The sequence below is a fragment of the Drosophila melanogaster genome, chromosome 2R, assembly GCF_000001215.4.
Source record: "Drosophila melanogaster chromosome 2R".
NCBI lineage: Eukaryota > Metazoa > Arthropoda > Insecta > Diptera > Drosophilidae > Drosophila > Drosophila melanogaster.
In genome coordinates this window covers 5116528-5129296 of record NT_033778.4, presented here as the reverse complement: position 1 = coordinate 5129296, position 12769 = coordinate 5116528, and the positions used below count along the sequence as shown (strand labels likewise).

The 12769-nt window shown below is 33.0% G+C and overlaps 1 protein-coding gene and 1 long non-coding RNA gene across 9 annotated transcripts, besides 11 other annotated features; one reads left to right on the top strand and one right to left on the bottom strand.

Moving 5' to 3' along the window:
* lncRNA:CR43256 (long non-coding RNA:CR43256) lies at positions 1-2048 on the bottom strand. Of its 2 annotated transcripts, NR_048042.2 has the most exons (3): positions 1955-2048; positions 1774-1894; positions 1-324 (listed from the first exon to the last, which is right to left on the bottom strand). It is a non-coding gene; the product is annotated as a long non-coding RNA:CR43256 (long non-coding RNA). The 2 variants fall into 2 exon arrangements; NR_048043.2 differs by lacking the exons at positions 1774-1894; positions 1955-2048 and adding an exon at positions 784-830.
* On the top strand, positions 976-12307 carry gus (gustavus). 7 transcript variants are annotated; one of them, NM_165418.3, is made up of 4 exons: positions 976-1071; positions 7457-7524; positions 7645-8534; positions 11495-11965. In NM_165418.3, the coding sequence occupies exons 3-4, from the start codon at positions 7835-7837 to the stop codon at positions 11632-11634; spliced, it is 840 nt and encodes a 279-aa protein (NP_724398.2). In that variant the 5' UTR covers positions 976-1071; positions 7457-7524; positions 7645-7834; the 3' UTR covers positions 11635-11965. The 7 variants fall into 7 exon arrangements, with proteins under 7 accessions (NP_724398.2, NP_610158.3, NP_724399.2 ...); NM_165419.3 differs by lacking the exon at positions 976-1071 and adding an exon at positions 7050-7314 and having other exon boundaries at positions 7457-7528; positions 11495-12307; NM_165421.3 differs by lacking the exon at positions 976-1071 and adding an exon at positions 7050-7314 and having other exon boundaries at positions 11495-12084.
* Positions 1379-2547: a mobile genetic element.
* Positions 2577-3547: a mobile genetic element.
* Positions 2798-2974: a mobile genetic element.
* Positions 4299-4415: a mobile genetic element.
* Positions 4839-5265: a mobile genetic element.
* Positions 5647-5782: a mobile genetic element.
* Positions 9177-9323: a mobile genetic element.
* Positions 9743-9994: a mobile genetic element.
* Positions 10474-10794: a mobile genetic element.
* Positions 11081-11356: a mobile genetic element.
* Positions 12308-12697: 390 nt separating the features above from the next.
* Positions 12698-12769: part of a mobile genetic element that runs on past the window's edge.

The window sequence follows — 12769 nt, the reverse complement described above, 5'->3', positions numbered from 1 at the left end:
AGCGATTTTGAACGATATGTTTAATAATAGCCGACATGTAAAAAAGATTTTGTCAAAACTTATACATGAGAAATGTTGTGTAAATTTTTGAGAAATTAATTGAAAAATGGTAACATTAAGGACAGTTGTTGAAATTAGGTACAATATTACCATTTGTAAGCGTATGTAAAACGAGCGGTAGAATAACAGTATATTATCGTATCATACGTTGAACGAACTGAGAGGCAGTTCAGTCGCGTAAAGTCAAAGCCAAGAATGTAGAAGGAAGCACATTGCCGCGCGGAGTCGCAATAAACAATCGGATGTCATCAAAAAAAGTGCAACCTGCAAAAACAATATATGGCAGTTAAGCATCTAATTATTCTTTATTATTCTTTGAACGAGCCGTATTCGGTAAGGAGAACCCGGTTTTCAATTAATAACGCCGAGTAAAATAAACTGTTTTAGTTATTTTATATTTATATTTTTTTATTTACCCGTTATTCAGCTAATGCCAGCTTTTGGCATAAATATTAATAAAATGAAAAATTGTTTGGCAGTTTAGGCGTAATGCGACAGTAGGTAAAATGTGCCTGTCATACCGTAAAAACAAGCGAGACAGATAATTGTTTTTATGAATTATTACAGTTTTTTGGTTTGGGTAAACCAAAAATTTGCAATTGTAAACTTATCAAGTTACTTTTACGCATGGGGTCAATCAGATACCTTTAATTTAAAAAATTGTAATATGGTGATAAAATGAATAACTTCATTTAAAAAGATTTTAAAATTTGTTTAATTTACATTATGTTGTGCTAAATCTTGAAACGGCTTGACTTAGAAAGTCTTTACCAAACTTCGGTCTTTGAAGTTAAATTAAATTATATAATTTCGAAGAAATTATTAGTCTTTTCCAAAATCCCACTCATTCCGCACATGACAAAAATCGTTACATGTCACAACACTGTTGATGTACGGTATAAGTGGATATACAAACAAATGAATGTTTTGTGCATCAAAGGTTCCTGAGTGATATTTTGCTTTATGTGTTGTTTTATTTTAATCATAGCAAATCGACAAGATAAAAGTAATGTAAGTTTCACAGGAACTGATAAATGAAATTCACACATATCTAACGTGGGAATTGATCAATTAATTATAAATATGGAATGTAAGAACATATGTATGTTCATATTTATAAACGTTAATCAGATAAAAATTTGAGATATGTGATAAAAATAATTATATGTGAAAACTTATCTGTACATATTGAACTTCATGTATTCAATCTCCTTGGATTGAATTTGTATGAGCGTACAAAAACACTATAAGAATATTAATTAGGAGTGAATCTGATATCACCAAAAATACATACATACGTAATTGCATACAATCTTAAAGATTTGTTGGAGAATATATTATAGGGAAGGAAGCGTTTCCCTAATGCATAAAGTATTTAAGCATATGTATATAAATAACTATATTATTGATCAGGATTACTAGACAAGTCGATCTGGCCATGGGCTTGCTTCAGTTATATGATTTTCGAATTTTTTTTTTATGAATAGTTCGTCGGTGCTGTAGCAACTTTTCATTTATTTTCTATTAACTTTAACAGTAAAGTTGAATCAATACGAAATTTTGGTTAGTATAAAAATTACATTTAAACCAAGACTGCATCACTACTTTTCTTTTAAAAGGTAATATGCAGGCTTAACTCAATGAAGGCGGCGCAAGCCGCTTTTACACTAGCATATTGTTAATTCACACAATGTAAAGTTTACTTTAACTTACTTCACTACATCCTTTAGTCATTCAGACTATACGCTATTTGTTATACTCGTTATACCCGTAGAGTAACAGGGTTCCTAGATCCGTTGAAAACTATGTAGCAGGAGGAAGGAAGCGTTTCCGACTATATAAAGTATATACAAACATATGTAAATACATATATTCTTGATCGAGACAATCTGACCATGTCCGTCTGTCCATATCAGCATCAAGATCAGCCAAAATGTTGAGATTCAGCATACAGATTCTAAAAACATAGACGCAGCGCAAGTTTGTGACCCATGTTGCCACGCAAACTCTAACGCCCACACACCACACAAAACTGTCAAGCCCACACTTTTAAAAAATGTGTTGATATTTTTTCACATTTTTTTTAGTCTTGTAAATTTCTATCGATTTACAAAAAAAAAATTTCTAACGCCCTTAAACCGCCAAAAACTGCCACGCCCACATTTTTGAACAAATTTCTGGATATTTTTCAATAATTTAATTAGTCTTGTAAATTTGTATCGATATGCCAAAAAACTTTTTGCCACGCCTAATCTAACGCCCTAAAACTTCCCCAAACTGTCACGCCCACACTTTAAAAAAATGTTTAGATTTTTTTTCATTTTTGTTTGTCTTGCCAATTTTTTATCGGTATACCAAAAACACCGTAACCACGCCTCCCCTTTTACCAACAAAACGGTCACGCCCACACTTTTAAACCATTTTTAAATCCTTTTTATTTTATCTTTATCTATCGATATCCCAAAAAATGTATGCAATTTTACGTTCGACTACAGCATTCTGTTTTGTTTTTCTCTCGATTTTTTGGTGCTGGCTCTAGAGATGGCTCCAGGCTCTCTCGAATGTTTGTTTAAGAGCCAGAGTGCGGAAAGATATACAGCCAGCTGCCCTCTTCGGCTGTCACTGTATGCGTAAGAATAAAGGAGACAATGATTGTTGGGTGCTTATGTTCGCACTTCGTGTCTCAAGAAATCATTTTTGCAATAAACAGTCAACGTATTTTTATATATTGTATATACAGTTTGTCAAGAAACTGTTTACACACTGTGAAATAAGTTGAATTTTTGACCTTAAAGGTAAAAATGTTCAAACGCTATTTTTTTATGAAATATATTTTTGTTTTACTTATAAATCAAAAAACAAATTATAAATATTAAATATAAAGAAAAGAATTTTGAGACTGTCAAGAAACTCTACGTTTTCTTTATGTGTTTAATGTATGTATGTATGTTTTTATTATTATTTAGAAATTTATTTTTTGAAATGTAATTTTTTTTTTAAATATTTCACATTGCAACTTTAAAAATTGATGTCGCAAAAGATGTCGTCAGTCCCGTTTTACATATTATTAATTATAAACACAAATTAAGATATGAAACATTTATATGAAACACTTTAAAAATCTAATAGTCAAGGCATACATGTTTAAATATTATTTGAGTAGATCATTTTGCAACGAAATTGCCCGAAACTCTAAATATGTTATATCGGATCTTAGATCAAAATTGATTTCTGCCCGAAAATCGTCTTCTAGCACAAGTACGCACACATACAAACATTCTCCAAAGACGCTAGTTATTCTAGTGTCTTTGCTTTCTCGTTTATTCTTTTAGCACACACAAGCAAGTGTATTATTTTTTTCGATTTTATACCGCTCTCAATTTTACTCAAGCGGAGAGAGAGCAATTTTGACCGTCAACAAAAAAGTGGCTGCATAGTGCAAAACCAATGAATGGCCGTTACGCATCTTGTAATTCTATTGTCTTTGCTTTAACTCGGTCTGTGAAATCAAAACAATAAGGAATTCAATAAGACAACTAGCTGTACAAGCTTTAGGAATGATACGAATAAAAGTGGTTGGCACGCTTTAAATAGCTTTTATGTCGAAATTTTTTTTTTTCGATTTTCCTTTTACTTGAAATCGATCGATACGCTAACTAAGTTTTGAAATATCTTCTTGCCTCGCATCTAAATATCGGATTCCTGGTTGTCTTGATAATCTGTGATTGTTCTGATTATTATATGATTAATATAATACTATATATATATATATATATATATATATACAGTATTGCTAGTATGTTTTCACATTAGTAAAAAAATATATCTTCATAATGTACTACCATAAGTAATAAATATTCAAATTTGCTTATATTCGATTCTTAAGTTTGAAAGCATTGGAAAAACAGTTTATATAAAACACGAAAAGAGACAGAAAAGAATCGCGTGGCGTTTTTGTTTCGCATGCTATATTAAGTCGTAAAGATCGATAAAGTTTTCTTGTGTATTATAAATTTTGTGGCTGTTTTCAAATTATGGTTTGTATTTTGCAAGTAAGTAACAATATATTAATTAAATCAATACATATTTCGTGAAAAATATTTCGATTTTTCTTCGTTATTTTTTCTTTGTCTTGCCATTTTTTATCAGTATACCAATATACTGCGGCCACGCACCCCCTTTCACTTACAAAACGCCCAAAACAGTCCCGACCACACTTTTAAACAATTTACAAAATGTTTCTCATTTTATTCCCCAATATCTTTTGATATCCGAGAAAATGATGAAATTTCGCGTTGCATTCGCACTAGCTGAGTAATAGGGATAGTCGGGAAACTCGACTATAGCGTTCTGTCCTGTTTTTTCATCGGTTCAACAGAAGTAATCAAACGAAACACGATTTACCTAATCATTTTACCAATATTGTATGTTTTAATAAACTTATAAATTCTACCTAATAACATTATATTTTATCTATTTCTTGCAGTATTTAACCCCCCCCCCCCCTAACACAAAAATTACTGGGGCAAAATTTTATACATAATATAAAATAAATAAATTACAAAACTCAAAGTTTTTTTTATTTATTTCTTGGGATCACCTCCTGCTGTTTAGTTCGATACGTTCTACATATAACCGTTAATTTTGAAGAACACTTTTAGCTGTGTTACCGGTAAAAGGTGAGGTGCCAAATAATCGAAAGCTATTAATTAATAAAAAGAAATCTGCAAATGTTCAAATAAAATAAAAAATGTGTACAATAATACAATAATATTTTCAAGAGAGGGTGCTGTAGTCGAGTTCCCCGACTATCAGATACCCGTTACTCAGCTAGTGTGCATGCGAACTCGAAATTTCATCATTTTTCTGGGATATCGATAGATATTAGTAAATAAAATGCGTAAAAAATTAAAAATTGTTCAAAAGTGTGAGCGTGACCGGTTTTATGACATTAGAGTGGGCGTGCCAAACAAACTTGCGCTACGCCTTTGTTTCTAGAATCTGTATGCTGAATTTCAACCTTCTATCTTTTATAGTTCCTGAGATCTCGACGTTCATACGAACAGACGGACATGGCCAGATCGACTCGGCTATTGATCCTGATCAAAAATATATATACTTTGTGTGGTCAAAACGCTTTCTTCAGCTTGTTACATACTTTTCAAAGAGTATAACATACCCTTTTACTCTACGAGCAACGGGTATTAAAAAAAATGAATTTATAATAATTATAAATTCGTCATATATACTATACGTAGAAAAACTAAAATATTTTAAACTAATATCGACCTATCATTTGTTTTCACGGTATATTTAAAATTTTTTTAAATAAGTTAATTTTTTATTTTTTTGCATTTAATTAACTGTGTATCTATTTATATTTGAATATCCTTTAATTATAGGCAAACATAAACAAATAACGGTGATAGAGTTAGTCTAATAACTAAAAATATACGCAGCTAAAACTGTTTTTTGGTTTCTTTTCTCTATTTTAATTTGTTTTCTAAGTACCTTCAATCTATTTAGAAAGTTACACTCACATTAAAATTCACTTACATTCATTTCAAATTTTTAGGGCGTAAAATTGGGCGTGGCGAAAGGTTTTTTTGCAAAACGATAAAAATTTACAGGACTAAAAAAATGTAAAAGAAAATATCTACAAATTTTTCAAACGTTTGAGAGTGACCGTTTTGTGCTGTTTCTGGGCGTAAGACTGAACGTGTCCAAAACGTTTTTGTTATACCTATAGAAATTTTCAAAACAAGTAATTGAAAAAAAAAAACAATTTCCGAATGTGTGGGGGTGCCTTGGGTGTTTGGGTGTTTTAGGTGTTGAAGGGGGCTTGGAAACTGTCTGAAACAAACTTGTGCCGCGTTGGTGACTTCATGCATCTTGTAAGCCATTTTTGGGGTTCAATTTTTTTGATTTACGGATTTAAAAGTTGATCCAAGTTCTACGAAAATTCCGAGGCACCGAAAAAATGTAGCAAATACATAGTTCCGCCAAACAAGTTTTAATAACTCCGATGGAGATTTAAGCTGAACTTTCCAAAATAGCCACGAAGTTAAAGAATGGGACAAAGACTTATTCCCATAGACCGAGCAGTTTTTAAAGACCGATGGCATGTTCAAAAGGGCTATTGGAAGTGTTGAATGAATCAGATTATTCTTCTGGAGCTGGCGATGCGAAAAGTCTAATCTAAACCCGTGTAGTATACTTTTAGGGTTCGATTATATGTACATATAGGTCGATTATAATGATTTGACCACTTGCACTACAGTTATTATTACGTTTTTAATGTATAGGTTAATTACGATAAGCTTTGGCCAACACTAAAAGTGAGTAGCAGGGTGCGAGTCATAATACAAATCTTGTCAGCCACGGGCCCAGGCCAATTTTTTTTAAGTCTATCTTACTGAAATGGTTAGAAGCCGATTTAAAGAAAGTCCTACGGCAGCTTTATTTGTTTAAAACGCTAATTTTTCCACTAGGCTTACCATAGGGGTATTTAAAATTCTATTCAAAGGGTTAGCAGATGGAGCATTAACGTCACAAGTCCTGTTCCTTGTTATAGAAACCTTAAATAAATTGTTTTGCTTATAAATGACAAAAGGACACGATATAGGAAACATATATCTTTTTTATTCGTTTCCGATGTTATTGCCTTGGAAATGCATACTTTATTGTAGATTGCTACATATAAAATGTGCAATGTGTTCTATAATCTGCATGTTGCATCCATAGATCTAGACGTCATTCGATTCTTGGAACAACATAAGTGCCAACACAATCAGTTTATCATACACGCTAGAAGTCCTCGAAATTGCAGTATTAATTAAATAACTTAAAATATCTAATTTAAGATAATCACTTACCAGATTTGCAAAAACGAAAATTGAGTATTGAGAATTTTCAGTATTTAACAAAAATTGTGCCGTGTATTCCGCCCAAAAGAAATCTTTTATGATTAATGCCATAAGCACCCTGTTTTGTTGGCTCGCTTTTGTAATACCGTTTGCAAGCCTACTTATATTGTGATCGGACAACCCGTGTGTTATCTTAAATAACAAATTTTTTATTTCGTTGAAAATAGTTGTTTGTTTCGTTTATATTTTAAATACTTTCTACATATTTCTGTGCATAATGAACATAACGATTTCACAACTAAGCAAGAAAAGAAATTAACTTCACTCGGTGACGCCATTTTGTCCAATTTTTATATACTGCTTTATAAATGGAATTTGGTAAAAAAAGGTAAATTTTGTTCAAGTTTATGGCCAATTTAAGAATTAAATGCTCCACATACTTTTTTGTGTTTTGACAAAAGTTTAAAATATGTAAATATGTACAAAATGTTTTATAATATTAACCAGTTTATCTGTATTATTGTTTAAAGGTAATGTAAAGTACATGGAATGTAGAAGTGTCTTCAACGCGAATGCACATATGCATATACATGTCTATGTATGTATGTATATGTATATTTATATGTTTTTATATGTACGTATGTATGCTCTTTTATGTGTATACATAACGTGTTTCATTTCAAGGTAACACAAAATCGTTAATTTTCTTTCTTTTAAGGTATAAGGGTGGTCGGACACCTTCTATTAGGTCCAGTGAAAGGCGTCGTCCTCAAAGTGTTTCATCTATATCCACACTATCCCCGAGAGTTGTTTTGTCCAGATTGGAGCCGAGGGAGTTTGAACGTCTTCGACTATCCTACAAAATTGCAATCGACCAAAGAAGATCCAGAAGCTGCCGTGGCATGAACATGGGTCAAAAAATTAGTGGCGGAGTCAAAACAGTTAGTCGCAATGATTCACAGTCTACATTTAAACCAATAATACCAAGAGAGTTGCAAGCTGATTTCGTTAAACCAGCGCGAATCGATATATTACTTGATATGCCGCCAGCATCTCGAGATCTTCAATTGAAGCATTCATGGAACTCCGAAGATCGGTCTCTTAACATTTTTGTAAAAGAGGACGACAAGTTGACATTTCATAGGCACCCAGTGGCTCAAAGTACTGACTGTATTCGCGGAAAAGTCGGACTTACAAAGGGATTGCATATTTGGGAAATTTATTGGCCAACAAGGCAAAGAGGAACCCACGCTGTTGTTGGCGTATGCACTGCAGATGCACCTTTACATTCAGTTGGCTACCAAAGTTTAGTTGGATCAACTGAACAAAGTTGGGGCTGGGACTTAGGAAGAAATAAATTATACCATGACTCAAAAAACTGCGCTGGAGTGACATATCCAGCAATTCTTAAAAACGACGAAGCTTTTTTAGTTCCAGATAAGTTCTTAGTAGCGTTAGATATGGACGAAGGAACACTAAGCTTCATTGTTGATCAGCAGTACCTCGGTATTGCGTTTAGAGGACTGCGAGGGAAAAAACTATATCCAATTGTTTCGGCGGTCTGGGGACACTGTGAAATAACAATGCGTTACATTGGTGGATTAGATCGTGAGTAAACTTGATATATTAAATATATATAAGATATACCAGATTCGATGAAAAGTACGAGTACGGGGCAGGTAGAAGAAAGCGTTTCCAAACTCACAAAATACATTCATTTATTGTTAATCAGGGTCTCAGGAACTATGCGAGCTAAAAAGTTGAGACTAGGTAGGCAGATTTAACTAGGGTGTGCAAGTTCGAAAAATGTTTTTCTGATTGGGTTGAGTACGTCTCTTAAATATTTAAACTAAATTTGTTTAGCCTTGCAGAGGGAGCAACTTAGGGATTGAGATTTAATGTACATTTCAGTATTATATATATGCATATATATATTATATAAATATATATATTAATTTGTTTATATACATTTAAATATATAAAAATATACATTTATGTATAGATATATATATGTATTAATATATATACATGTATTAATATATTAATATATTATATATACATAAGTATCAACAGCTGAGTCAACTCGTCCGCCTGTTTTTACCTAAACCTATTCACTCACATATCTCACTTTTGACAAAAATATTTTCAGTTTTTATTTGATCGTATATCAAAATATTACACAAATGAGAATTCTACAGTCGAGTTGTCCGAGTTTTTTAGTATATCGATAGATATTGGGGAATGAATGGAAAAAAAATTTAAAATTCTTTATAAATGTGGTCGTGATCGGTTGGCGGATTTAGGTCGTTAGAGTGGGCGTGGCAAATGGATAGAAATTCACACACCTAAGAAAAGTATTAAAAAAATATCAAAACATTTTCCTAAAGTGTGGGCGCGGCTAAAAATTTTTGCCAAATCGATAGAAATTTACAAGACTATGCACATACATTTTTTAAATTTAAGTTCTCACTTTTAAAATATATTTCTGTATTCCCTCAACTAAGATGTACCGTATAGAGTGCAGTCAAGTTTGATTTCGATCGACCAACGTGCAAATTATTGTTCGACGTAAAAAGGGGTTTGGAATATCATACTTGCTTCTGCTATAAAACTGCACAAGTGAGTAGGTCGATTTTGCAAGGTTTTTTTGCAAGACCAATATTAAAAGATGAATTGTGCTTAGTGTAAGAAAAGTAATATCGGATAGTTTCAAAGCCAATGGACGTAAACATGCATAGTAGTAGTATTTATTTTTATACCCGTTACTTGTAGAGTAAAAGGGTATACTACATTTCTTGACCATATAAATTATACGTATTATAAAAGCTAGAAGGTTGAGTTTGAGCATACAGATTCTAGAGACAAATACGCAGCGCAACTAATGTAATTTTCTATAGATGTGCCAAAAAACTTTTTATACACACATATTTGAAATTTGTTTTCTCATTTTACTGCCTAATATCTATCGATATCCCAGAAAAACCGATGAAATTTCTCGTTCCCATTCTCACACTAGCTTAAAAACGGGTATCTGATAGTCGGGGAACTCTACTATAGCATTCTCTCTTGTTTTTATCGATTTATTGTTTGTGTTGCCATTTTTTATTCGTATACCAAAAACACTGTAGCCTCTCCCCTCCTTTCACCTACAAAACGCCCAAACCGGTCACGCCCAGTTCGGTCAAGACCGTGTTGTTTAGTAGTAGAATAACCTCGTTATCTTATTTAGCGTGCGTTTGGGATAGTCCGTGTTCGGACCTCCTTGAGGAAACAAGATTTTTCCAGGAAATTCTGAGTGTCTTACGATATGTTTCTATACAGAGTTGAAAGACGACATTTCTGTACTTGCTTTGAAGATGGGAGATATAGCATTTGTTCTTAAGTTCGGTGGAATAGCGTGCGCATCCACAAGTATGGATGAGAGGGCTACATACACATATAAATATTCAAGTAGTCTTCCAGAACTTCGGTTTTAATTGCCAGCGCTTCCCAAATTGTGTCATGTTTCAAGAGTCAACCTATCGCAATTTCCATTACTTAAGATATAAATTAAACCATGTAGGTTATTATAATAAAAGGGTTATTTATTGAGCAAACTTTTTCTTGTTTTTGGTTTCGAACGTACTAACTTATAGAGTTAACATATTTATCCCGCGAAGTCTTCCGTTGAGGGCAGAGATCCTGGCAGAGCGCTTTCTCAGCGCCTCGTGCCATTTTGTGCGAGTTGGAGCTTCGTGACTCATGGCTGACCGTTTCATATTGATTTTGCCGATGCGGAATGCGTTGCTCGGCTGACCGGATACTGTCGATGTTACTGTTGACGGTTCCTCATCCGGTTTCGGGTAGCATTGTACCCCTCTGACTTGCTTTTGGAGGTTGTGAATGTTGTGAATGATGTTACTTTTCGTATGAGCGCTGTGGCGTTAACATGAAGTTTATAGCACCTTAGAGTCTGCAATCGTGATTTGTGGTTTCCCTTTAAAGTTCACATTTTGGGTAAGTGTGACTCCAACTCCAAGGTGTAGGCAGAGTAGGCATGCAGATTCCAGAAACCTAGACGCAGCGGAACTGATATTAACTGATGTTGCCACGTATACAAGCCGACCTTTTCTTATTTGTCTTATAATTTACTATTGAGTTCTCAAAAACGTTTTGCCACGCCCACTCTAATGCCCACATATCGCCGAAAACTGTCACACCCACACTTTTGAAAAATATTTTAATTTTTCTTCGTTTTATTGGTTGTCTTACCAATTTCTATCGGTTTCTACATACGCCCAGAAGGCTCACGCCCACGTTTTTGAACTATTTTTAATTTTTTTCTCATTTTATGCCCCAATGTCAGAAAACTGTTAAACTTTCACATTCGGCTTTCCATTAGCTGAGTAATGGGTATCTGATAGTCGGGGCACTCGACTATAGCACTCTCTTAAGTTTTAAATAAATTGTGGATTACATGATTACATTGCGAAAAGTACATTAATTATTTAGAGTTCGCATGACACTTATTAAAAAATTATATATATTTTTACAAAAAAACAAACAATTTCTTACTTGTATCTTTTAAGCCGAACCCTTGCCCCTAATGGATCTTTGCCGAAGAACAATTCGTCAAAAAATTGGTCGCACAAACTTGGAGGAGCACATTCAACAGCTTCAACTTCCTTTATCAATGAAAACATATTTATTGTATAAAAACCGTAGATAATAGTTTTGTTAAGTAGATGGAGGAGCAATTTCAATTTTTGCTGCATGTGATGAAAGCAGCAAATACTAATTGTGTTAGATTATAATAGTATTAGATCAATGTTTGTCTGTCCTCCAACAGGAAAATCATAGGTATACAATTCGTAATAATACTTTACTTAAGCTATAAAGATTGATTGTATATTAAGAAGCATTCAAATAATAGTATGTACACGGAATGACATCTCATCTTGCAATAAATTGGAGAATCGAGTTTCTTCATGTAACATTATTTAAAAACTATACTCACTTCGTGTTATATAAAAAGCATATTTGTATAAATATTAAAACTTAAAAAGCGCAGTTTTAATTAAATGTATGTATGTATAAATAATTCTAACAATATTTAACATGAAAAGCTCTGAAAGTAATTGGTTTACTTTTTATAAATATATTTCGGGAGAAAAACTTGAAATATTGAATATATTTATTAAAATTTGTAAGCTGCTTTCAAGTTTTAGGCAAAAGGCCTGAGGACATAGAAAATTCTGGAAGTAGCGCAAATCACAATTACAATATTGCTCTATAGTTGCTGAGTAGTATTCAATAAAATGATATTAAATTGTTACATAAAAGTATGTAACGGCCTTAACATGGAAGTTTCAATATATGTCTTCTTTTAAGAGTTCATAAACAGAAATATGTTTATGCGTTGTATATTATTTCTAAACCTAAAGTAAAGCATACAATTCGAAGGTACGTTTCTGATTTGCGATTTATATTTTTTGCAGACTACAATACTTGACTTTAGGGTTCCCGGTAATTTTTTTTTACAATTTTATCCGCTCCCTACCCTTGCCCAATCAGAGAGATATCTACATTTTTCCACGTCGCTAAACTTGAAGACGGCAGTGAGTACGCAGACCTTCAATCTGCATTCCTACTTCCAATAGGACTTGCTACAGCAGAATATGTAGGTATTTTCAAAAATAGCACGGAACGGTAGAAAGTTATTTTACGAATTTAGTATAACAAACTGTGACTTGCAAAACCAATAAATTCGTATCTCTTCTCTAATTATACCCATACCCGCTACTCGTCGAGTAAAGGAGTATACTAGATTCGTTGAAAAGTATGTAGTAACAGGCAGAAGGAAG